At 42.0% G+C, this 26,838-nt stretch overlaps 1 protein-coding gene across 5 annotated transcripts in view; it reads left to right on the top strand.

Moving 5' to 3' along the window:
* Positions 1-26,838, top strand: part of PRDM2 (PR/SET domain 2) — a 132,985-nt gene that overhangs the window by 54,037 nt on the left and 52,110 nt on the right. For all 5 annotated transcript variants that reach the window (XM_027565350.1, XM_027565345.1, XM_027565347.1 and 2 more), the window contains exon 6: positions 2,772-2,898. In XM_027565350.1, the coding sequence (XP_027421151.1) occupies positions 2,772-2,898 (127 nt within the window). The remainder of the gene's footprint in view (positions 1-2,771; positions 2,899-26,838) is intronic.

Raw genomic sequence — 26,838 nt, 5'->3', positions numbered from 1 at the left:
TGCAGGAGGTCGAAGTGGAATAAATGTGAACACTTGGGCTGAGTTGAGGAGGAATCTTGAAGATGTCTGGTGGGTTCTTCTAGCCAGTGTTCTGGTTATATTGTTTTGTTTAGGAATAAATGGGTGATAGATTTTTCCTCACCCCTTTTCATGTTCTTTTTTACTTTGATTTTATTTAACACTACATATTTCTGCCAACTCTAATCACTTCAAGTGATTATATATGTATATATATATATCACTTCACCATTTCATAAATATGTGACTTGTAATAAAAACATAGAGAGGCATAGAATTAGTTGACTTATAGAAGCTCATTCCTTCAACTGTTGCTAAGTCACTTCAGTCGTGTCCAACTCTGTGTGACCCCATAGACAGAAGCCCACCAGGCTCCCCCATCCCTGGGATTCTCCAGGCAAGAACACTGGAGTGGGTTGCCATTTCCTTCTCCAATGCATGAAAGTGAAAGGTGAAAGTGAAGTCGCTCAGTCGTGTCCCACTCTTAGCGACCCCATGGACTACAGCCTACCAGGCTCCTCCCTCCATGGGATTTTCCAGGCCAGAGTACTGGAGTGGGGTGCCATTGCCTTCTCCGCATTCCTTCAACAGAAACAGGTTATTTCATAAGGGTGCCAAAAGGCATCCGTAATGGATATTTTAATGCATTAAAATTTTATATGTTTTATATAATTTTATACATGTTTTAGTTTTTTGGTTTAGGTATAACTGATTCAAGAAAGGAAAACACATTGGTTTAAAGACAAAAACAGCAGGTTTTAGCCATCCTTGGGGAAACAAAGGAAACAGTGGCTGGTTCTTTTATCTTAAAGAATTTAGAATATTTTAAAATTTGGATAACATAAGCACTGAGTTCTGCAAAGAATGAAACAAAATATTTACTTTCAAAGGCTTTATCTAGAATAGAAAGTATGTTGAAGAACTATGTTGTTTCTAAGCTGACATCTTAGATGGAATTTCTCCTGCCCCTAAAACGAACGTATCCAATCCTCTTTTGTAAGTACAGTGCAGTGATATCAGGAAGCTTACACTAGCAAGGTATTTTATTAGCTAATCTGTACATTCCAGTATGAATCTGCCTGCAGTGTGGGAGATCCGGGTTCGATCCCTGGATGGGGAAGATCCTCTGGAGAAGGGAATGGCTATCCACTTTCAGTATCCCTGCCTGGAGAATTCCATGGAGAGAGGTGCCTGGAGGGCTACAATAAAGAGTTGGACACGACTGAGAAAATAACACACTTTCACACTTTATTCAAATTTTGTTAATTGTTCCAATCAAGTCTTTTTAGGCAAAGAAAACTCGTGGCATTCAGTTGTAATGTTTCATTAGTCGCCTTAGTTTGGACAGCACCTTAGTCTTTGTTTTTTATAACCTTTCAGTTTTGAGAGAACTGATCAGTAATTTTGTAGAATGTCCCCACAGTTTGGCCTTCTGTTAAGCTTCTTTATGATTAATTCACGTTTATGTATTTGGGGCAGAAATCTCTAGAGGTGATGCTGTGTTCTTTTCTGTGCATCATATCAGGAGGCATATGATATTGACTTAGTATACTGTTTTTCACTTGGTCATTAATGTTTTATGGGAAGATACTTTGAGACCATGCAAATACTATATTATTTCTCAAACTTTCATCTACTAGTTTTAGCATCTATTGATGATTCTTGCCTGATCAGTTATTACTGTCATGAATGTCTAGTTGTGATTTTCTAATTCCATTATTTCTTTTTCGTTGATTAGTTGGGATCTACTGAAGGAAGAGCTTTCCTTATTTACTTGACTGTCATCCATTCATATCAGTTTGGACTCATGGATTTTTATTTTATTCACGGGGTTATAGGTGGAATCTTACTTGTTTTGATACTCTTGGAACTTTTTGACAGTTGAGTCATTGTGAGAGAAACCAATAAGCCATTTGCTTCAGTTTTATTTAGGAGTGTAATCTTTGCACTCAGTATTATCTTTTCTTCAAGATCTTATTCTCTAGGTAAAATCCGCATGATGGTGTATACATGGCTTTAAGAATGTTTTAGGAGCTGACACGTGAGGTATTTATAGGCATTTCCTTCTAAATGTCTTGTAGACTCGAAGTGTAGTACAGAGGGTAAGGCAGCGAATCCTCCAAGGACCGGAGCAGGTTGGTAGCAGCGCAGAGATAACGCGCTGCCAGGGCGCTCACGTCCTCCGCACCGCCTCTTTTAGCATCTCCGTGATATAATTAGCTTTGCGTTTATAAGTGTGCAGCGGCATGTGGTTCTTATGCTTAACTTGCTCTTGGACTCTTGAAACCTGCGCTGATGATTAGTTTTCAGCACTTCTCTTTCCAGACTGCCCGGTTCTTTTAAACTACGCTTTACATTTTCTCATCAGCTTAGATTTCATGGGCAATATGGTTCCGTGGTTTTTTTTTTTTTTTTTTTTCCCTTTCTTTCTGCGAGGGTAATCTTGAGGCTTCTAACAGTAAGATTCCGAAGCATAAAGCAATTTTAAGTTTAAACCGGTCCTATCAGAACCCGACCTCCACCGGACGGACTCCAGGGGAGGAGGCGGCCAGGAAGTGAGGTCCTCCCTCCAGCAGAGGGTCCCTTCCCCTGCCGCCCGGCTCGCTGCCGCCGAAGCGGAGGAGCCCTTCCTGCCGGGTTGGCCTGCGGCGCACCGCCCGGTCAAGAGCGCCGCCCGCCTGCCCCGCCCCGCCCCGCCCCGCCAACAAACGCCGCTCTGATTGGCCCGTCGCCTGTCTCTTCTCTTCCCGCAGCCAATCGCGCCGGGCGAGGAGCTCCTGGTCTGGTACAATGGGGAAGACAACCCCGAGATAGCAGCTGCGATTGAGGAAGAGCGAGCCAGCGCCCGGAGCAAACGGAGCTCCCCGAAAAGCAGGAAAGGTAGGAGCCCGCCGCTGTCCCGGCTCCCCGCGCGTTCCGAATCCGGGCCCGGGAGGCCGCCCGCGGCTCTCCGTGACCTTTTCCGGACCTGGTGCCGGCCCCCCCGGCGCTGCTGAATCACGGCGCCGGACGCCGCGCTCGGACTCTTAGCTAACTTGGGGCCGAGGAGCCGGGCGGAAAAGTGAGCGGACGCGCACCGAGAGGGAGCCGGGGCCGGTTGTCATTTCCCTCTCCCACAACCCGGGTCGCGGGACTTGGGGGTGGGAGCGGCGACCGGTCCCTCCAAGCCGTGCATGCCCGATATATTCTTAGCTTTTTGTGCTATTCGCCAGCGACGCGTCACAGAATGTGTTCTGAGAGTGACATTTCCAGGTCCGCAGATTCGGCGGCCTCGTGCCCATCCTCCCGGACTGTGCAGGAGGGCCGGACGCGCTGCGGCCGATGCGCTGGCCTCCCGGGGCAGGGAGAGGACGCTGCTCTCGCCACCCCGGCCCCCACTCGCCGTGGCACTGCCGTCCCGGCTACCCCACTCCAACCTGGCCGGGCAAGGCACTACCACTCCGACCCGTAGTCCTCCCCGGGCCGGGCCCTAGGCCACTCCACGCCGCGCAAGACCGCGCTGCGCACGACTGCAGCACTCTCTCAAGATTTTAGCACAGATATTGTTGAAATTAGGCCGTTAACAAAATGGAAGTTGAACAGTGTGCTGTTTCTTTACTTTTGACTCAACTCCAATAGTTTTATTTTGTTTTCAAACAAAAGGTCTTTAAGTGTAGTCACACTTAAATAGAAGGCGGGGGATAATTTCTGGGAGGGAAATAGTCTGGTTGGATATATCATATTTCCAGCTGGCATTCTACACTTTCTTTTTTCCTTTTAATGGAGAATTTTAATATTAATTCGTGAGTCTTTCATAGAGCCCAGTTTGAATGTATGCCAAGGCACGGTATGGTAGTTTGTCAGTAATAGGAAAAATTTTTTGTGTGTTTTTGGTGGGTTTTTTTTTTTTTTTTGGCTCACTTTACGTCTTAAGTAAATTTTTGTAGCCATCTGAACTTGAGTCCGGTCCTTTACTTAGAACACTGAAGAGTGAATGGTGGAAGTCATACTGTAAATGAACTCATAGTGTAAACTTGATTTTGGAAGAATGTAAAAATAATATTTTAAAATGTAGGCAAGAAATCCATTCTGAGTGTTCCATTACATATTCTTTGTATTTCACAGTATAGTCAATAATCCGTCCAGGGTATTTTTTTGGGACTTCTCCTGACTACATGTTCTCTGTTTAACCTTGTATCTTAATAGTTTTTGATCATTAAGTGCTTTGATCATGAATCAGATGATCATGGTCTAGAAAATTTGCCAGGTGTTTTTACTGTTGTCTACTGTTTTATGTGAGTGCTCAGCTTTTGTTGATATTAGGCCTAATGCATAATTGTTTGCAAACTCTTCAGGTAATTCTGATTGTTCCTTTATTTAGTGTTTATTTTGTGTATAATTAATGTCACCAGCCTTTCCAGGTAAGTTGTGATTTGCAGGGGCTGGAGTTTGGAGGGCAGGAGATCTTTACTGTTACTAAGCATAATTAACTCATATTTAAATATAGTCATAGGTTAATAACTTCATCCTAAGGCTTTTCTTTGTTCAGCGTACTTTGGTGTGCAGGTTTAGAACATTTTATTACCTTTTTCTTTTTTTATTCCTTAATTTTTAAAATTTGAATGTGAAGGAAAAAACTGAAAGTAAACTTTTGTTAGTGGTACGTGAACATACACATCTTCGTTTTTATACCTGTCCATATTGCTGGGGTTTTGTGTTGAGTTCAGTAGTTCATATTTCTTATTACCCAGTTATTTATAACTACTCCAAGCTGTGTATAACCCACTGAATCTTAAGTTTTAGTTGAAATAAGTACATGAACCTCACTCTTGAAACTTAACTGTTTTGAACAGCTTACTGGTAAGGAGTCCTTTTTGCTCTTTATGATCTAAAGTTTAAATAGTCAAAACGTTTTTGTTACTCTCTGTAAAGCTAATTTATGGCTTACAAAGACCTGAAATGGAGAAAATTTTTATATTAACTTTGTTCTTTTTAGGTGTAATTTAAATGACTTCAGACATTTAAATACCTTTTCAGGCAATGAGGTCAGAGAATAAATCAACATATATTTCATTCAGTAGTTATATTAACTTAGTATTTCTGAAAGCCAGATGTTGAAGACGGGCAGCTGACAGGTAGATGGACCATGGACCTAACTTCATTTAGGTCAGGAGGCAGGCAGAGAGAAACAAAGGGTTGAATTCTTCACAGTTCTGAGCCTCTGCTCCTTTGCATGACAGCTGCTATGCCTACAGCTGTGCATTGCATGTGGTGCCTTTCAGAGTTCATCAGCTCGCTGGTGGATCATGAAGCGTGTTCTGGGCAGTAAAAAGCCCCGATTCCTTTACATACAAAGCGGCCCCTTCTCTTCTCTCCCTCTCTGTGTCTCAGTCACCCATTGAACTAATGTCTGCTAAGCCCTGCCATGTGCCAGTCACTCTGCGAGGTCACACAGGGCAGTCGGTGAGCAGAACAGCAGCAGTAGCTTTTCTCCTGGCACCTGTGGAGACAGGAGCAGACAAATGTTCAATCAGTAAGTTGCTGATCAGTGCCTAGGTGGTTGGCATGGAACAGGCCCTCAATAAATATTTGTTGATGGGCAACAAAGACTCACACAAACCTGTAATGAAGGGAGGGAACATAGTGCTGTGAGAACACAGTTCATATTGTCTCTGACCAGGGAGCATGCAGTTTTGCCAGTGGCCAGAGACGGACATAGGTTAGACACTTTGAACTGGGATCATGCATTCTTTCCTTTGTAAGGAAGCCTAGCTTACATGTCTGAGAGCCCCTGTAATGAGATTGAACATGAGAAGTTCCTTGAACAGATTGAAACTTTTCAAGTGGAGAGGAAGGGAGGGTTTTTAGTGTTGGCTGTTGCAGGTTATTCTTATTTGCTCCACGGGAAGACTGTGATCTGTGAGGTAACACAGGCCAAATTTAGAAGTCTTTATCGTGTTGATTTCTGTTCCTTGTTAGCTACGGTGAAAAATGAGGGATTGAATGTGCTTGCTAGCAGTAAATGATGTTGGCAAATGTTCTTTTTAAAATACAAAATGTAACAGCAGAATGTCTCGGCTGCATCAGAGCCTTGCCCATAGTTCTTTTTACTCTAAAGAAACGGCAGTGTCTTAATGCTCCTGGGCTTAGTGGAAGGAATGAAGAACACGGAACTCGGGTTTTTACCAGATGTGTGACTGGGCAAACCATGTCTGGGGGTACAGTTTCTATAGATTTAAAAATAGGTGTCATAACGTGGAATGGCCCTTGTGCTACATAACCTCACTGGGTAGCTGTCAGGAGCTGGAGAGATAATAGAAAAGAACATCTCTGTGCAGCCTGTGGGTCCATGGTACCAGCAAGTGCCACTGACAGAATGTGGCTGACAGTTACTTATGTGGTTCTTGAGGAGCTACAGAATTGTGAGTTATTTAATCTGTCAGTGTTTATGGAGCACCTGTGAAAGCTCAAAGGAAGCTGGGGGTCCTCCGTCTCCCCTCTCATGGCAGGGCCGCAGTGTAGGCCACTTCACTCTAATTTTAGGCCTTATTTTAACCTGTTGACTTTCCAGTTCATAGCAAATTAGGAGGAGGAAATTAGAAGAGTTATTTGTAGCATCAAGTAGTTGTATTGCTGATAGCTAGACAGTTAAGACAAAGTTTATAACAAAAACATTAATGAACTATAAAGAGCACAGTTCCATGAGATCACTTAACAGGGTCACATAATCTTTTCTAAAAACTATAAATAGTCCCCGAGTTCCTGAGATCAGCTAATTTTTAGTGTTTATCTAAAAGACTTATAGTCACCATAGGACAGTTCAATTATAACCAACTTAAGAAAATGTTTCATCTCTTTCCATAATTTGTTCACATAAAAATCCTGGAGGTATTCCACCCTGCCCCCCCCCCCCCCAACCCTGCCTGGCACACACACACACACCTTGTTATTTAACAAGTATTGATATTTTCTGTGTCAAACACTCCTAGGTGCCAGAACTGTAACAGAGAACTAAAACAACCCACGTTCCTGCTTTCAGGGAATTTACACTCTGGGGAGTGCAGGGACAACCAGCCAACAGATGAACAAGAAAAGTCTTGTAAAGTTAATAAAGTATGTGTATCAGGGTTGTTAGGTATGTCACTGGGGATGGTTGGCCAGGGGTAGCCTGTCAGAGGCTGTGACTTGATTGACATAGAGACGGGCTCTGTCAAGTCTCGGGACTGAGAGCTGCAGGAAGAGGGACGAAGCTGGGTGTTCTTTTAGCTATGTGGGTGCTTTATTGCTGGGGTGATGTATAGTATAGGGAGAGCCATATAGAAACCCACATGAGTCTTTGTGTGAAACTCAGTTTTGCAGGGGGACATACTGGCCGCTTTCCTACCAGCACTGCACATAGTGCTGGATTGTTAGGGAGATTAGAGAGATGAGTGTGAAAGTCCAAGGAGGAGCACGTTGCCTGTCTTATGGGAGCTTAGTGCAGGTCGGAACACCAGAACCAGGTGTTCTGGCTGATGTGTGTTCAGGCTTCAGGATAGGGTAGGGATTGCCAAGAGTCCTTTGGGAGAGGAGGTGATGCTGCCTTCTGGTCGAATAGCTGAGCCCATTGGGGAGGACTCCTGTGAAGAATACTGAGGAGGGGAACAGGGAATGAGTTGGGGAAAGAAATTCACAGGGACATGAGAGGTCACACAGCTGGGCTGGACAGCAGATAGAAACAGAGGTGGATCAGGAAGCTCTGATGGAGAGTTGGAGCCACATGGACTGTACGGTGCTGAAGTTGGAAGGAGGAATGAGCTCCGAGAAGTGCTGAGGGGTACTGAGCATTCTTGTGGGTGATCCCGTTTAGCCTCTGCTTCTTTTTAAAATAATCTGATTGAGTGATTGATTGATTGGCTATGCTGGGTCTTTGTTGCTGAGCGGACTTTCTCTAGTTGTGTGTGCAGGCCTCTCGCGGTGGTGATGTCTCTTGTGGAGCATACGCGCTAGAGTGCATGGGCTCAGCAGCTGTGGTTTCAGGGCTCTAGAGCACATAGCCTCTACCTCTGCGTGGTAAGGCTCCAGGTGAGGAAATGGACACCCAGCAAGAGTGGATAACTTCAAGCTCTCTCTGCCAATGAATGTCAGAGGCAGAACATGAAGCCAAGTTTTCCATAAAACCTGGTTTCCACATGCGCAATACTCTGCTTTTTGTCCAGTTGTACATGTGGAGGTGGAGAAGGGAACAGCAACCCACTCCAGTATTCTTGCCTGGAGAATCCCAGGGACAGAGGATCCTAGCGGGCTACAGTCTATGGGGTTATAGAGTCGGGAGCAACTGAGTGAGTAAACAGCAACAACATGTTGAGGACAGCAGCGGTAGAAGTGCTCGCCTTGGTTCCATTTAAAGTTAAAATTAGAGAATACATTTAGTGAAAGCAGAGAACAGGTGGGCTTCAGTGACATTTGATGTCTTGACCTGCCCTGCCCTAGCAGCCAAACAACTCTGTTTGAGGCTCCTTGGCCAAAGCTGAAGGGTGGTGGCTGAATGACAGAGGCCTGGCCATGGTACCTGAGGACGATGACAGATGGGCCCTGAGCTTTCTGGGGCCTGGTGGGCAGGTTCTGTGCCCGCTTACAGTGCACTCATCCCTTGGTCTTGTTGGTAAGTGTTGGAGCAGGGCGTGGGCCACTTGGAAGTGGCTACAGTTCTGTGGAGATAGGGCCCCGGCATTAGATGTTCCATGGCTTGTGAACTTGTCCCCTTGGACTGAAGTGAGCAGCGTCCTGGTTGGTCCCCAGGGGGAACTCACTGCTTCCAGCGGAATGATGCCTTTGCTCAGCACTGGGTGACCTGCCTTTGATGGTTGCCTGCTGAGTTGATCTTGCTATTTTTGCGGGGGTCTGTTTTTAAAAGCTCAATGCAGTTTCTGTATTTTTTTCAACAGTAAGATTCAGGGAATTTTTTTTCGATTTCTAATTCTACTTCTGCTGCTACTGAATTGCTCTAAATTTAGGGAAATACGTTGGTTGGTATTTTTGTGCCCTTGATTCTTACTATGTATAACTTTGTTCATAGGAAATTCATGGATTAACTAAAATTTTTCAAAGCATTTTGCAGAGTTTCAACTGCTTTGCAAAAATCCTAATATATAGCGTAATTGAGTGTGTTAGGAAATATGCTATGCTCTGTGTAAGGTTGTTATTCTGGTTCTTCTGTCCATGTGGAAACTGAAGGTGAGACTTGCCTCATACAGGGGAAAAAAAAAGAATGAATTATGATTAAGTTTTCTAAAAGGTGAAAAGACTTGAATGTAGAAAGTTCCAGTAGTTAATTTTTTAAAATTCAATTGTAATTTGAAAGTAACATAAATAAAGAACAATTTGCTATGCTTTGCCTAGGCAAGAATACTGGGTTCTTTTTTTTACATTACGGATTCATTACTGTTTTTTAAAACTTACCAAGTATTTCCTTAGGCAGTTTTACATTCCTGTTTACAGATGGGCTGTTAACACTACATGAATTTCATGTTCATAGAATTACAGAGAGAGTATATATAGTTTTATATTTGAAGCTGCTTCTAAAGAACTGAGGAAAGGAATAAATACTCCCAGGAATGCCCTCCAGCTGGTTAAAAATTAATAGACATTTCTTACAGTTAAAGGCTGGGTGGCAGACTGGGAGTTGCAGCTTCAGACAGGCTCTCATGGTGCTCTTGCCTGGCATTCATAGTATCTGCTACATGCTGCCGAGGACAGTTCTCAAATTTGCTTTTATTAATGTTAATAATTTGGTTGGCATAGTTTAGGAAGTTGAATGACTTGGAGAAACAGGAGTTATTTGAAAACGTTACTGTTGTTTCTCAAAGTGAAGAAGATAAATACTGAAAGCAACCGTTTTTCTTTATTACCACTTAGATTAAACCCGTGTCAGATGTTACTAGAGTTCCTGGCTGAATTCATTCATTACACTGCGTTTTGATAGGGACATATCTCAGGATTTGATACTGTGCACACCATGTCATCACGTGATGAACTGCTGCTTTCTGTTGATGGTGACAGTGGCAGCATGTTTCTTGTTTGCCCAGCACTGCGCTCGGTGCTTCATATACATCGTTGCTCATCCTGCTCTTAGCCTTGCAGCGTGGGGAGTCATTCTTCTCCTTCATGAATGAGGACACTGATGCTCGAGGGCTTCCGTGATTTGCCCAAGTTTACCCAGCTACTGAATTAATTGGCTCCACTTTGCCTAAACCTAGGTTTTGTTCCTTAATGTTTCTAAGCAGGATGCCTACACAGAATAAGTAGCAGTGTTTTAAAAGGATTTGCTAATTAGCCAAGACGAATTTTCATTGCTCTCTTCAAAATTGCACGCCTTAATCTTAAATAATAAGGCAATGTGATTAAGTGAAATCTTTTGTGTTAGAAAGCTAAGTTATGGTGAAAACTAATGCCTTCAGTTATTTTTTGCTTTGGGGTTTATGGATTAAATAGATTTATTTTATTCCTTTGAGCATCTCAAACAGTTTTTGAAAAAACTAACAAATCAGATTTTAATCCCTTTCTAGCTCTTGTCTGTTAAGTGTTCTTTTAATGACATATTTGCTGGTTTGAGCTTCTTATGAATATTTCATTTCTCTTAAGTTGTGTATTATTTTTGAAATCAGTTTTGAAACCACAGGAACCGAGTGAGACATTGTCTTGGCCTGACTCCCTCTGCAGTGCGGATGGCAGAGGCATTGTGTCTAGGATTGTGGAGTTCTTCCATCTTGTTTTGTTGGTTGTTTTTAAGAAGCCAGTGATGTTTAGCGTCCTGCTCTGCTAAGTGTTCTCTTGTTGAGAATGACTGACTGATTTCCACTGAATAGAAAACAACTTTAAAAGTTCACTTGAGCTGAATGTTATAGATCATGAACATGTTTTAATTAGTATACTAGTTTTAAAAGTCTAGAAACTGATTTTAAGTGTAATTCTGATTTGTTTACTGGATAATTGAGTTAAAATATGCTTGTTAGTTTCCTTCACTCTTATGATGTGACACCAGTGAAAGAGGGATTTTGTTTTGTCAGAATGCGTGTGTGCGTGTGTGTGCGCTCTCGTGTTCACTCAGTTGTGTCCGACTCTTTGCCACCCCTGGACCGTAGCCTGCCGGCCCCTTCTGTCTATGGGATTTTCCAGGCAAAAATAACTGGGCGTGGGTTGCCATTTCCTTCTGATGGGGGTAGGTTTTTATTTTTTACCTTTTCCTTTAAGAAGAATTCATCTGAACTGTTTGAAGCAGTAGCTTCTTACGAGGTTTTGTTTGCTGATAAAGCTGTTCCTATTCTAGGGACTTGACTCATTTCAGAGGAAAAGCAAGAAAGGAGACAAGGAGAGAAGAGTTGCCCTAACCTGTCTGTGTGCACTCCCAAATCCTCCTCACGTGGGGCAGGAGTGATTCGTCATCATGTGTATCCCACAGTAGAGTCTTTAGAATGTGTGTGCATGTTTACAACTTAATGCTTCTTGGATTTGTAATTTGTAGGGTAGTTAGTTGTTCTGTAGAGATTTAGTAAGTCCATAACACCCTCATATGCCCTGTAGCCTGGACAGAACTGCTGCTTACTAATCTGAGCTTTCATTTTTTCATGTTTCTTAAGCATTTTTCTTTCTTATTTAATTTTCTCTAAAAATTAAGGGGAGGTAACGTTGTTTAAAAGGTTTAAAATTGGCACATATATTAAGAAAAGTCCTGAGGGATTATGGGTAAGAGACTAGACCATGCTCAGTATTCTGAAGCTCTTATTGTAGCTACTTATTTCCTCTTCCCATTTTTGTGGTCATGACCCTGAAATTTTAAAATATTTTTTTGATAGAAGTTTTTCACTGTAGGATGGTGTAGTTATTTTAATTGTTATTAAATTTAATATATTTTAATATCACAAAGAATATTTGAATAGTTTCAGAGGCAGGAAGTTTATTCTAATAATAAAATAACAGCATTGTGTGTGATATATAAAAATGTCACCTTCTAAAGTACGATTATGATATCCAAAATCCTTGCGATTTTGATACTTTAAGGAATTTTTATATGTCCTTATTAGTTTAATCATTATCTGAATGACCAGAACCTGATTTCGCCCTTAACGTGATAGCTGTGTGTTACCTGATAGGTAGAGTTGTAGAGGATTATCTTTGCTTTGGTTAAAAAGAAAAGCAGTAAATACTCCTTAGGCTAAAATTCCTCCTCCCCCTTATTTCTATTAAAGCTACAGTGATAAACAATCTTTTCCTGTTGTGCTTATAATCCTACCTCTTGGTGCAGTCTTTTGTAGGTTTCCTGAGCCACCACATGCCACAAAAATGAAGGCAGACTGGTTTGTTCACCCTTGTTTAGAACCCCAAAACCAAATTATGTGTGCTGTTTGAAGTTCCAGGACAATTCGGAATTGAAATTTCTGTGCCTTTTGTTTTTCTACCATTTGGCCTCTTAGTTTCAATTTTCATTCTCTTGCCGGTTTGAGGTATAGAACATGCCTTTCTGGTTCTGTTTGGCTGTATTTTTGTTTTTAACCCATGAGGTTTGCACAGCCCATTTTTCTGTGCAGTAAAGCAGAAAGTCTCAGGTTCCGGTGAGGAATGGGAGGTCACTGCGCTCCACCTTCTGCCTTGGTCCCTTCGTGGTGAAGATGTGCGTGGTGGCATCAGTGGAAACCGTGTTCTCTCCCAGGTTTGTGCTGCCGCCAGCACAGTGCTCATTAGTTGGCAGTTTTGATTTTTGTCTGTTTACACATATGGATTGTAATTTTTGTAGGATTAACACTGGAGGTGAAATTGCAGCTTCCCTTCTCACTGTCATCCAAACAAATAATAAAAAGCAGTCTCAATCCTGGTTGGATTTTTGAACAAGGGGTTTAAGATTACAGATCTGCTTGTTTTTAGGAGCTGTGCTGCACGCCAAGTTGCTTCAGTCGTGTCTGACTCTTTGCGACCTTATAGATTTTAGCCCACCAGGCTCCTCTGTTATAGGATTCTCCAAGCAAGAACTGGAGTGGGTTGCCATGCTCTCCTCCAGGGGATCTTCTCGACCCAGGGATTGAACCCACGTCTCTTTATGTTTCCTGCATTGGTAGGTGGGTTCTTTACCACTAGGGCCACTTGGACTGCCCTTTAGGAGTTATATTAGTTGCTAAAATACATTATTCAGGATGTATGTTTTTCGTTACATAGAAGTATTTGATAACAAGATCAAATTTGAGTGTTAAGCTTATTTAAATACATCTATTTTCAGTTTTGATTCCATCAAAATTACAAATTTAGGGATTCAGACTGGAAAATAGTGTAAATTACTGTCTGTATGCCAAAGTAAATTAAATTCATGGTTGAATTAGAGTGTGGAAAATATTGAATCAAGAAAGAGTGATCCTTAACTAATACTATTTATGACCCTCTTCAGTTTTAGAGAAGTGAGGTCTTCTAAATCTCCTGGGCAGTTGTCAAGAAGTTCAGTTGCTAAGTGGTGTCTGACTCTCTGCGACCCCATGGACTGCAGCACACCAGGCTTCCCAGTCCTTCAGCGTTTCCCGGAGCTTGGTGAAACTGATGTCCATTGACTCAGTGATGCCATCCAACCATCTCATCCTCTGTTGTCCTCGTCTCCTGCCTTCAGTCTTTCCCAACATCAGGGTCTTTACCAGTGAGTTGTGTCTTCGCATCAGGTGGCCTGACTATTAGAGCTTCATCATCAGTCCTTCCAATGAATATTCAGGGTTGATTTCCTTTAGGATTGACTGGTTTGATCTCCTTGCTGTCCAGGGGACTCTCAAGAATCTTCTCTAGAACCACACCCGAAGGCATCAATTGTTTGGCGCTCAACCTTCTTTATGGTCCAACTACTCACATCCATACATGACTATTGGAAAAACCATAGCTTTGACCATACAGACCTTTGTCGGCAAAGTGATGTCTGTGCTTTTTAATACTCTGTCTAAATACCTTTGTCGTAGCTTTTCTTCCAAGGAGCAAAAATCTTTTAATTACATGGCTGTAGTCACTGTCTGCAGTGATTTTGGAGCCCAAGAAAATAAAATCTGCCACTGTTTCCATTTTTTTCCCCATCTGTTTGCCATGAAATGAGAGGGCTGGATGCAGTGATCTTAGTTTTTTGAATGTTGAGTTTTAATTCAGCTTCTTCACTGTCCTCTTTCACCCTCATCAAGATACTCTTTAGATTCTCTTCACTTCTGCCAATAAGGTGGTATCATCTACATATCTGAGATTGTTGATATTTCTCCCAGCAGTCTTGATTGCGGCTTGTGGGTCATCCATCCAACTGACCTCCAGTCCTGTGGCCACTGTTGAGTTTTCCAAATTAGCTGCTGCTAAGTTGCTTCAGTCGTGTCCGACTCCTAGCGACCCCATGGACTGCAGCCTACCAGGCTCCTCCGTCCATGGGATTTTCCAGGCAAGAGTACTGGAGTGGGGCCAAGTTTGCTAGCATATTGAACAAATGTTGGTGAAATTGTTAAAGTGTTTTCACAATAGATTGTTACGTTCCCCCCAACTTCTTTCTGTGTTAAAGCACTGTTAGGTGTGTTGCTCAGCCTTCACTGTTGCTTCCTTATCAGATACAACTGGATAAGTACTTTGCCAATGGATAACTTGTTTAAAAGGAACCTGACTTCTGTATGTTGAGACAAGAAGGGAAAGTTTGCTGATGCAGCTAAACCTCTGAGTGCTGGGAGATGTACAGTGTGTGGATTTCATTGTGGCTTTCTACAACATAGCCTTAGGGTTACAAGGCCAGATCCAGACCCTAGATCCACCAGTTAACAGCAGTGTGACCTTGGACAGACTACTCTACACATTTTAATCTTCAGTTTGCTGCTGCTGCTACTAAGTCGCTTCAGTCGTGTCCAACTCTGTGCGACCCCATAGACGGCAGCCCACCAGGCCCGGCCATCCCTGGGATTCTCCAGGCAAGAACACTGGAGTGGGTTGCCATTTCCTCCTCCAATGCATGAAAGTGAAAAGTGAAAGTGAAGGCGTTCAGTCCTGTCTGTAAAATGAGGTCACGCCTACCGTGTAGAGTTACTGTGAGCAGTAAGTGAGAGCCTCCCAGAACATGGGTGGCGCACTGATTTTGGTCCATGCCATTGTAATTGATGGGCATGGGCAGTGGCAGAATCATCTCTGTGGAAGCGCTGCCTATTCCTTGGCCTATGGTGGTACTTCTGGATTAAAAAAAATGGACAGTTTCAACATCTTCTAACATACCCTTTAAAATTAAATCCATATATTTTTCTTTGGCGACACAGAATGAATGAAGTAGGTTACAAATTAGGTGAGAGTAAGGAGCTTGTTTGGATCTGCAAATAGATACACAAAGGGACATTAGAGAATTCCTCAGGTGGTAGAGACTGCTTCTGTTTTGCATGCTGTCTTGTTTACTGGTTACCCCAAATAGGGTGAATTAGAGAACTCTGGGAATTTGATTTGTTACACAGGCAGAAATAAATATTTCACGGTTTGCTTGCTGCCCAAATGAGGGGCTCACTGTCTTCCTGTTTGTCTATCTTACCTTCGTGTGATCCAGATCACTGGTAACTCTACTGTTAAAACCTTATTTTCTACAGGTGAGATTTTAGATGAATTTTGGATAAATTTCCTTAGAGTAAATTACCAGATACTCTTGAAGGTGACTGTGTTGGAGCTATTTCAGTACTATATATGACAACATAGGAAATCTTGTCATTTTACATGTTACTGGATATGAATTCAAGCAAAAACAAAAGTGAAAGAGACATTTTCTTAGAAGTTACTATTTGAGAATGTCAGTTTTATCTATTATGTGTTATAGTAACTAAATGTCCTGATTATCTTGCAGTATTTATTAGTATTATCTCAGCAGTCTGGGTTCTTTTTAGTCTGTCAGTAAACAAATTTACATAGACTCACAACTTAAATATGTAGTAACACAGGTGTCCCTGAGCCCCAGATGTTGTGTTTATGGCTGTTCATGACTATGGGGGAGCCTTAGGTGCTATCTGATTATCAAAGAGGTCTAAGGTTTCTTTCCAAAGAGATTAGGAATGTTAAGTGCACTAGTATGCTTAGTTAAAAAATTAAGCACAGAGTGTTTTTTAGAAGCAATAAAATCAGTGGGTTATAGACTTTCACAACTTCTGCTGTTAGAGCATTTATGTGTATTGATAGGGATGTTAGTATTTGGAATAATTCTGTCTCCTCTCAATTAAACGTCTGTCCTCATTGGACTTGTACATTTCCGTAATGATATCTGGGTGGGATCCTGTGAATCAGTGTAGAACAAATGAGCAAAACAAATGGATGAATTTGGATTTGTTAGGGAAGCAGAATGTTATTGTCTTCATAAGAAGGAACATATGCTGGCAATTTAGACTTGCAGGCGTGGGGTTTCTGTAATTTGTTTAGGAGAATCTACTGTGGATAATCCTTACAATTGATTCCATTTACTGAGTCTTTGTCAAGCACTGTGCAAAGTTCTTGATGCACATTATCTCACGTTCCCTTCCCTAAGATGGCATCAGGTAGTCATCAGTATGTATCACAGTTAGTTCTCCTCTGCCTTGAACACGGTTATATCAAATCATTAGTCAAATCATGGCCCTTGGCTGCACAGTATAGTTGCAGTTTTGTGAATTCCCTTTTTTGTGTGGTTCTTGTCCTGTTGTATTCAGAATACCACCCCAACACCAGGGAAGGAGAGGGGGAGAGCCCAGTCAGATCTCACTTACTTGAGGTCATCTCTGCAGGGAAGATGTGTGACCTTGGGACACAGGAACCTTTTAGGGGGACAGATGGAATGAGTGACTGAATTGAAAGTGAGACCCCTTTTCCCAGCATGGACACTGGCCTAGGAGGCAGCTGTGTTTCAAATCCTTGTCTTTTGTGAGCTCTTCCTCCCGGACTTCTTTGTTGTCAGGGGGCATTGTTTTATCCCTGCATTGGCAAAAGAGAGCAGCATCAACTTGAAACCCTGTGGGAAAGTCCTTGGAGGCTGGCACTGAGTACGATTTAGGGTTTCTGATGTCATCTCAGTCCTGAAGGCTGTGTTCCCACCCGGGATGTGAGGGAGGACCAGAGCTTGCAGCTGGGTTATTAGCAATTCCTTGAGCCTCCTTACTTTACCTGGCTGGATGGCTATTTACATCACCCTCCTCCCACCCCGAAATGACCCCCCCCCCCAACCCCATCCTTCCATCTTGCTTCGTTTTTCCTTCATTCCCTTCTTGTTATTTTTAAGGAAATCCATATTTTTCGGAAACATTTTTTTCCACTAGAAATTTTCTATTTATTGACATTAGTAGGGCCTTTCTGCACGGGGACTTGCTTTTCTCAAAGTTAGACATACAACTTCCATTTTAAATATCTTCGGGGCAGACATATATGTGTGCCCTGTGGGCTTCCCAGGTAGCACAGTGGTAAAGAATCTGCCTGCTAATCTCAGAAGATGTAGGTTCAATCCCTGGGTTGGGAAGATCCCTTGGAGAAGGAAATGGCAACCCACTCCAATATTCTTGCCTGGGAAATCCTGTGGACAGAGGAGCCTGGCAGGCTATAGTCCATGGGGCTGCAAAAAGAGTCAGACACAGCTGAGCTACCAAACAACAAAAATACGTATTCCCTCAACAAAGTGTCTTGTAGATAATAAGCACCCAAGAAAAATGATCCAAATTTCATTTGATCATTCCAGAAACTTTACAGTTATGTAGAGGAAAGATTTAGTAGTCTAATAGGCTAATACATCTGAGAATGAGAAAAGTTGTTCAATAGGGTAGTGCGTGCTAAGTTGCTTCAGTTATGTCTGACTCTTTGCGACCCCATGAACTGTAGTCCACCAGGCTCCTCTGTCCATGGGATTCTCCAGGCAAGAAGACGGGAGTGGGTTGCTATGCCGTCTTCCAGGGGATCTTCCCAACCCAGGGACTGAACCTGTCTTTTAGGCTCCTGCATTGGCAGGTGGGTTCTTTACCACTCGTGCCACCTGGGAAGTCCTAAATAGGCTAGTAGGATTTTGCTTTTAGGTAGAGGTCAGTAAAAGAAAAAATGTGGAGTTGAATTTATATGTAACTTGTGATTTAAAAAAATAATTGCTTTGTGAAGAGAATACATTTGACTTCCTTCCATGCTTCTTGAATCTGAAAGACAACCCGGGCAGTTTTGAGTTTGCCAGAGAGGTGAACTTTTGCTGGCCCACATACATGGCTGAGCCCCTGAGAACTCCTAGCTCTTTTTCAATAGGAACAGAGTGGTGTCAGCCATGAACTCTGAGAAAGGTGCATCTGGAGGCATGAGAGGGGCTGGAGGACGATTGAGTGGTGAACAGAAGGGAATGGGCTCATCTAGCAGTAGTGACAAAAGGTCTTAAACATTGCAGTGGCATGAAAGTGTCTCATTTCATGATAGAGCCCAGTGATTCAGCAGAGTAGTATGTGTACATTCTTTTGTGTTTATAAACGGATTTCCTAAACCTTTACCAAAACGTGTCATATTAAAATGCCATTGCCTAAATTTTACATTTTCAGAGAAGCAAAATAAAAGGTAGCAAAGAAGACTCTCATAATTATCCTAGTTGACCACCAAAACATTGGTCCTTAGCTTATACCTGGAGAAAGCAATGGCACCCCACTCCAGTACTCTTGCCTGGAAAATCCCATGGATGGAGGAGCCTAGTGGGTTGCAGTCCATGGGGTCGCTAAGAGGTGGACACGACTGAGCGATTTCACTTTCACTTTTCACTTTCATGCACTGGAGAAGGAAATGGCAACCTACTCTGATGTTCTTGCCTGGAGAATCCCAGGGACTGGGGAGCCTGGTGGGCTGCCGTCTCTGGGGTCGCACAGAGTCGGACACGACTGAAGTGACTTAGCAGTAGCAGTAGCTTATACCTGGGAGGCACTCAGCATGGTTGTTTAGATTTTTGATTCAGATAGTTATGGGTGTGATACCCAAGTGCATTGAAACAAATAGTATGGCTGTTCAAAAGGAGGAGACAAATCAGTTTTTTGTTTGAAGTTATGTGATGCATGGGAAAGAGAGTTGAAGGATATATACCAAAAGGCTCACAGTGATAATGTGAATGCTTGGGCATTCAGTTGACCCTTGAAGACCACTGTGGGTTCCGCTTATAGGTGAATTTTTGTCCGTAATGAATAGTATAGTACTCAGTGACCTAGGGTTGGCTGAATCCCAGGATGCAAAAATGCGGCTATGGAGGAATCACATATATGGAGGGCAGGCTTTAAGTTACGCACAGATTTTCTATTTCATAAAGGGTCAACGCCCTTAACACACACACACAGCATTGTTAAAGGGTCAGATGTATTTTAAATATCCTTTAAATCTTTGTTACTGTGTCTCCGTTGTGAATTTGGTTTTCTGGGAAGAGCACATTTTTCTGGACACTCCGCTGGTGTGTGAGGTGGGAAATGGGAAAGAAAGACACCACAGGCTTTTGCTGTGAGCACGGTGCCAGATTGTACTGATATAGAACCGCCCGCGTTAATCTCAACCAAAAGAAACATTTTTCAGTTGTCTCATTACTCTTGCTTTTGTTGGTATTTCATTTAAAAAAAAATTTTTTTTTTGCATCATGTATTGAAATGTTTATCTAGAAAAATTAGAAAATACAAACAGATGGAGAAACGGGTATCATACCTTCATCAATAATCTCATCACTGGGAGCCACCTGCCAACATCTTAATGCAGATCCTTTTGGTTTATATCTGTGGGTGAATTGTAGCATGATTTTATTAATTAGTGATGTGGCTTGACCATTGTTCCTCTGAGCATTTTTGTAGACAAATGTAAAGAATGAATTTCAAATACTGCAATTGTGTTGATTCAGATTTAGATCTAGATTTTACTTCCTGAAAATATTTTTAAACCAAGTTTTGTAATTAATTCATCAGGATATAGCATTGTAAAACTTATATTGGACTTTGAGAGGGAAAAATAGCCTTTCTTTTCGTTAAGACTAATCAGTTCTCAAGGGCGTGGCTGTCCCTTCTGTTTTAGGGTTGCCAGGCACTTGTAACACACCACCTCCTTGCACAGCTCCCAGGCCTGATTTGTTTTGCCACAGGGGACTTATACCTGAACGTAAAGTTAGTTCCTTGCTTTAAGTTGGCAGTTCATTTTTTTTGTGGGCTTCCCCAGTAGCTCAGTCGGTAAAGAATTTGCCTGCAGTGCAGAAGACCGGGGTTCCGTCCCTGAGTTGGGAATATCCTCTGGAGAAGGAAATGGCAAGCCACTCCAGTCTCCTTGCCTGGAAACTCCCATGGACGGAGGAGCCTGATGGACTGCAGTCTATGGGGTCACAAAGAGTTGGTCACTACTAAGCGACTTTCATTTTCAGTCTTTAGATACCTTTTTTCCTTCTGTAAGACAAAGGCTAATGAAAATCCATGAAAAGAACTTGAGAAATTAAAATGATTATAAAACAGAACAGGCTAGCAGCTTGTTTAAGTTTCAGGGGTATTTAGTTAGTCTCTGAGATCATTTTGTTTATGCCACAAGACTTTTTTGAGGTTCCCAGGAGTGTAAGGAAATTTAAAGCTTTCTTAATTTGAATTTACTAATGTTTATTTGGGAATCCATTTCTAATATTTGGAATTAGCCCGCTAAAAGCCTTTTCTTAAAAAGAGAAATTAACAGCTCCCTTCAGAGGTGATCTTTGCTGTTCTTCCATCAGCCTGACGTTTGGAAGAGGTGGGGAGCCAGAGCTCCACGACAGCAAAGACTGTGCACCCCGCCCTGCCCCCATCCCTCTTGCGGGCTGTGAGCATTCCAGGAATTTAGACTGTGATCTGCAGTGCTGAAAAATCCAGAACTTTGTTCCATTGTTTCTGTTGAAGCAAAGCCTGGAGTCCTATTTTAATGCCATGAGCAACTTAAAACCGGAGAGGTTTTATTTTTATAATTTGCCTCCAGAGTTACAGACAGCTCTTCGTGAGAAGTTTACAGAAAAAGATTTGAAATGTTGCCCAAGCAGCATTCAGAATTTTTACTACCAGGTGTATTTCAAAGTTATTTTTTGTGCAAAAGAAATCTTTAGAAAATGTATAGCCTTGTATATCACTTGTGTAAAAACCAACCGTGGTTGCATCGCACTGCTTCACATTTCTCTCTTTGAAACACCACGGCCTGATGGAGCTAAGGCCACAGGTGGCTTGTTTGCCCACCGGTCTTACCTTGGCCAGTGGTAGTGGCCACTTGTGGCCATCTGATAAACACTCTCTTGTGTTACGTGTAGGGATGCTGGTGACCTTACACAGGGAAGGCTTTCTGGTTGCAGTTTCTCACATCAGTCCTCAGGTTTCCTTCTGATGACTTCCAGGGTAGCAAATTCAGTATTTTTTGTTTATTTTAAGAATACATGAAGTATATTGAAATGACCTGTTTATTCCTTGTGGGAAACCTAGCTTTGTGTAACCATTTCTAGCTTCTCTTCTCCCTACTCATCATCACACCCACTGCAGAATGTTAAACTACTGCCAGATGTGCTGAGGCCTAAGACTGCCCACCCTTTAGCAGTTCACACAGAGTACTGTTTTGGCCATACTTTAAGCTAACAGTTTTGCTGTTATCCATTGGTTCCCCTTGCTTACTATCTGATCTGTTAGAGATTTTGTTTGTGGGTTTTTTTGTTTTAAATCCTGTGTCATTTAACATGAACTTTATGCCTTTTCCCCAGTTAGGCTTTTCACCTTATTTTGGACCTGCTGTCATGAAAAACCCCTCCTTTGCCTTTCAAAAATTGAAAAAGATGTGTAATGACTTTATATGTTCATGATGAATTTCTCAAACTTGCCTGAAATGCAGATGGTACTCTTAATTCATTATAAGGGTGAAATTGGAACCCACAGATTGTCACTAAGAAGGCTGTTAGAACACAGTGGATAGAATAGTGAATTGGATGAGAATAAAAGTGCCAATTCTACTACAAACTTGCAATGAGATTTTGGGCAATTCTTGTAAGGAAGTAAAGCTCAGAGAAGTGTATTTGTGAAGTTTGGTTAAACTGTCTTCATGGCTCCTTCTCCTCCAAGTCTTAGGGTTCTTCTCTTTCTTACCTTTTAAGGTAGCCCATTAATTGCATTATTCCACATCTGTTCTCTAAGATCTGTATCCTCTACTTAGCTGGATACTTTATCGAAGCCTTGCTCCAGCCTTGTGTGAAAGCATCATCATCAGGTTTCCTGTGGGGAGCCTCTCATTTCAAGGCAGGAGGAAGAGGAAGATTTTTGCCAAAGAATGGTTAATGGAGGAGGACAGTCTGGTAATGGTATGAGGCCCAGGAGAGGAATTTTAAGCTGTAAAGGCCATCAAACTGTTTGATGATGAGAAGACACTGAGGGGCAAGTAGAGAACTTTGGGGGTTTGTGATTTCAGGATTAGAGGTAGCCATCCAGGTGGAATTGCGGCAGCAGGGGTGAAGGGCTGTGTGAGTGAGGAACTGGAGGTGGCAGTCACGCCCACCCTATGGTGGTAGGGTGGTGGTGGTCATGGTTGGTCCCTGTTCAGGCCAGCCCAGCCCCTTCAGGCTAGCTGATCTTTCATGGTGCGATTGTGGGTCTCACCTCACAGGTGGAGTCTTGCCTGGTTTGGAATCATCTCTGTGTCTGAATAAGAGGGTGAGCTCTCCAAACAAGGATGTGCTGGCCCTGCTTCAGCACACTGATACTGAATTCTGTCTGATTTTATGCTTCAGAGTTGGGTAGCTCCCCAGTGAGGAGGCAGGCAGTGCACGTAGAGTTACATATGGTTCTAAATTTAATTCATTTAAATCACCAAATGCATGAGCCTTCACTGTTGTGATGAATTTTTAATGTAACTTGAGCAAGCCTTATAGAATTTTGCATCTCTCTGATGCTGAACATTTTTAACTGAGACATTATTCTTTAGAATATCCTTGTTGTCTAGTTCATCAGAAGAGTAGAATATAGACAAGAACTTAAATTATTCATGTGATGCTTTAGGCAGTTTTGGTTTTGCACCTTACATTGCAGGCACCCAGCAGCTTCATGCTACATGTTGTCTTTAACGTGTAGTTGATGCAAATGTAGAATTTCTCTATATGGCAGCTATTTCTCTAGAAAATCCAGTTTTACTGATATTTAATGTATTTGCTTAGACTGGGGTTCTGTGCTGTTGACTGATACTTGTTTCTGGCATAACATAAAATGGAAATGGAAAATGTCTGCATTCCAATTTGATGGTTCCTTTTCTATAAATGTAGTGAAAGTCTTTATATTTCTTTGCTTTCATCTACACTTGAAAGTGGGTGAAATAATGGATATAAAGTGGTGTGTAAAGAATAAGATATTTGTATCATGCCATTATTGGTTGTAAGAAATAAGTGTATTAATAGTTTAGTTAGTAGAGCACTTTTGGTACCGTCAGCCTTGGATTTTAGTTCTGACTCGAGAGGCGATTTAGTTGTGTGATCTCAGGCAGTTGACTTCATGCCTGTGGTCCTTGGGTGTCTCTCTAAAATGAGAGACATAGGTTGGGACTTCTGGCAGAACAGTACTTAAGTAGTAAGGACATCAGTCATGAGCATGGGATAGGCCGGAAGTAAGTATACCACATCCTATCCCCCATTGAGAACACAGAGGCTATTATTTGTGGAGGGGTCGGGGGGAAGCCTCGATGTAGGGGGTGACTGCTGTTTTCCTTCTGTTTCATTCAGTTTTCTTCATCTTTGTGTGTTTCTTTTCCTTATATACATAATGTTTTGTGCTGTCCTTCGTCATGTTCTGTGTCACTGTCTCCATTCCACTTTCCTTGTGTTTTCATTCCTATATCTTTCTTGTTTAGACCAAGTGGAGCACGCAGCTGGCAGAGCCTCTATGTAGGACCCTTCAGGAACCTGAGGGTAAGTGCACACGTGTACTTACCAGGCTCCCAGCAGCTCTGCCGGACCATTTCCCAGGCGCTTCCTGCCTTACAGACAAGAACTAACACATGCCCCTCCCTTCGCAGAAGTCCTTACAGGTTGTTTTCAGTTAGAAGTTGTTTTTGTTTACTTTTAATTTGATTACATGTAGAACAAAAACCAGCTATCGGGCAGAAATGTATTGATTTGAGGAAATGGAGTAGGTGCCACCAGGTGCTGTTACGGTATTTGTGAGTGACACTGGGCGTACCTAAGAGTGAGTCAGAGTTCCCAGGGTCAGACTGCTCTACTGTCAGAGCCTGGGTGGTTCCCGGGGGACCCTGGTCTTCAGTTTCTAGCACAGAAATAGCAGGTAGGACGGGGGATAGCCCCTGCATCTCTAGTCTTGGTCCTAATGGGGAGTACCTTGAGCATTAGAGGATTCTGATAAAGACTGAGAAAAACATTTTATGTATTAGATTATCTCAGTTCCATTAATTAGTGATGATTAGATTCATGGTAGACTGGTGTCCATCATAAGTTAAGTCTATCAGTGTTCACCAAAGGCACTTAAGAGGTAAGTTTAATTGTTCCATCGCTTAGTTTTTAGAGTTGGCTTGTTAGTATTATCAAATACTTTAAAAATTTTAAGAAATACACAGACTGTGGAACCCCATAATGGTTTAGCCTGGTGGTTCTTAACCTAGAGAGACACTGTCTTTTGGGTGAGGCTTCAGCAGTATCTGGAGACTTTAGCTTGTCACAGATGCAGGGGCACACTGTTGGCATGGAATGGGTGGAGGTCAGTGATGCTTCTGAATGTCCTGTGATGTTTCAGACAGCCCCACAGCAGAGAGCAGTCTGACCCCACGTGTCAGTTGTGCTGCAGTTGACGGGCTTGCAGCAAGCCTGGTGGGTGCTCTTGTTTGCTCTCCAAATAGACTGTCCCTACCGCATGTGGCTTCTCTTCACCAGGTAGAACAGGGTTTCCTGGTCATGGTTTTTAAAGAGGATAACAGGGGCAGCAAGGGGTAGGGGCAACAGGTAGAGGAGTGGGGTAGTTTGGTGATGGCATAGCTGCTCACTGATTAGGAGAGTCTAAAACTAAGATATTTGAAGTTCAGTATCAGCTAAGTGTTCTAATGTTCTTTTAGGCAGGAAACTAAAACAGCATTTTTAGCTATGTACTTTGATTCTTGGTACGTACTAATGAGTGGTATTATTAAAGCTGTGATTTGCTTTATGTAAATCTAGAAGTTTTACTATTTTAGTAGTCTGTACATATAGGTCAGTTTGCCTTTTTTAAGCTGAAGAGTTAGGGATTTAAAATGGTACTTTGTTTTTTAAGACTAATAAATCAAATGGCTGATTGTTAAGTATCTTATACTTTTTTCTTGTTGCATCTCTTAAATATCTATCAAAATATGGAGGTGTTTTTGATGGTTAGTATTTGTATTGTAGTTGATGTTTCTGTTTTTAATTATGATTTTTTAAAATTTTTAAAAGTTTTAAAGCACTATCAAGTGCTTTCATATAGCAGTTGATAGGTTTCAGAACATTTTCTGCATTGTTTTTTAAGAAATTGTAGTACAAGTTGACACCTGTTCTATTAAATTTTATAGTGTGACTTAAAGGTTTATTTATAAGAGGTGGAGTTTAGACCTCCCTTTTTATTTATTCATAGTTGCAGAAAGTAGAAAGTAAGGTTGGTAGAAAAGGGTTATATTGTTTAGCCTGTTTGAAGAACATGAGGTGGTACTGATGTCTTGTAACTATTTGAGGATTTTGATTCAGGGAAAACACGTTCTGAATATAACTTTTGAATCAGGCGTCTGCAGGCACTGGGACCCCTTTCCATGAACCCCTTCAGACTGGTACTGCAGTTACTAGACCAGTTACATTCATAGCCAAGTAATCTTTTGTGTTTGCCTTGTTTGCTACCGGTAGTCTGATATGGGCCAGGCACAACACACAAACAGCACGGCGTGTATCATAGTGAGGATAAGAAAACTGGTTGAATCCATATTCCTTTAAACACACCTGGATTCTCAAGAGCCTTTGTCATCATCAGATTTAGGCTAAGTGCTGTTAAGTTGGCAAAGGGTGAAAGACTCGAAAGAAGAGGTTACTTCTTACCAGATGAAAAGGTGTGTTCATATCCTTGCCCCTTGCAGAAGGGATTGGTTCATCACATTTCCACCTGGAGACACGAATTGGCCAGCTACACACAGACTGTCAGCTCGTTTCCACCGGAGTGTGGTTCCAGTGAAGTACACGCTTGTGTCACGGGTTCAACTTCAGCTGCGTTTAGAAATGAATGGAGTGAGATGTTACTAGGAATTTGAGTTTTATATAATTGCAGGAGACATCTTCAGTTTTTTTTACAAGCTGAAGAGTTAGGGATTTAAAATGGTATTTTGTTTTTTAAGGCTAACAAATCAAATGGCTGATTGTTAAGTATCTTATACTTTTTTTCTTGTTGCACCTCTTAAATATCTATCAAAATATGGAGGTGTTTTTGATGGTTAGTATTTGTGTTGTAGTTGATGTTTCTGTTTTTAATCATGATCTTTGTAGTGGTGATATTTTGTGTCTCTGACCTCATTTCATTTGTTGTCTTTGTTTTAGTTAGTTACTCTCCTCTGTAGTAATTCTCTACACTAGTGTTAAGGAGAATACCATTTTCGAGAAGCTATGAGTGGTTTCTAGTTTCTAGTCATTTACTAAATCAAAGATGAAGGTGTCAAGAGCCTTGTTCTGAAGAGAAAAGACAGTTCCAGGAGCTGTTGAGGCCTGGTTGGGGGGAGTGTCACAGAAAGAGAAGGAAAGTTTAGAGGAAGGTGGGTGGAACTTATTCTGAATCTGAAAACTGAAAAACAAAAGCTCCCAGGAGCAAGAAATGTAGAATTTAAAAAATGGAACAGGGTCACAAATTCTGATTAAATCCCAGAGAGGCGGAGCTT

Source organism: Bos indicus x Bos taurus, chromosome 16 (assembly GCF_003369695.1).
Source record: "Bos indicus x Bos taurus breed Angus x Brahman F1 hybrid chromosome 16, Bos_hybrid_MaternalHap_v2.0, whole genome shotgun sequence".
NCBI classification, from domain to species: Eukaryota; Metazoa; Chordata; class Mammalia; order Artiodactyla; family Bovidae; genus Bos; species Bos indicus x Bos taurus.
Note: the sequence above shows the minus strand (reverse complement) of the source record. Positions and strands in the feature narration are given on the sequence as shown.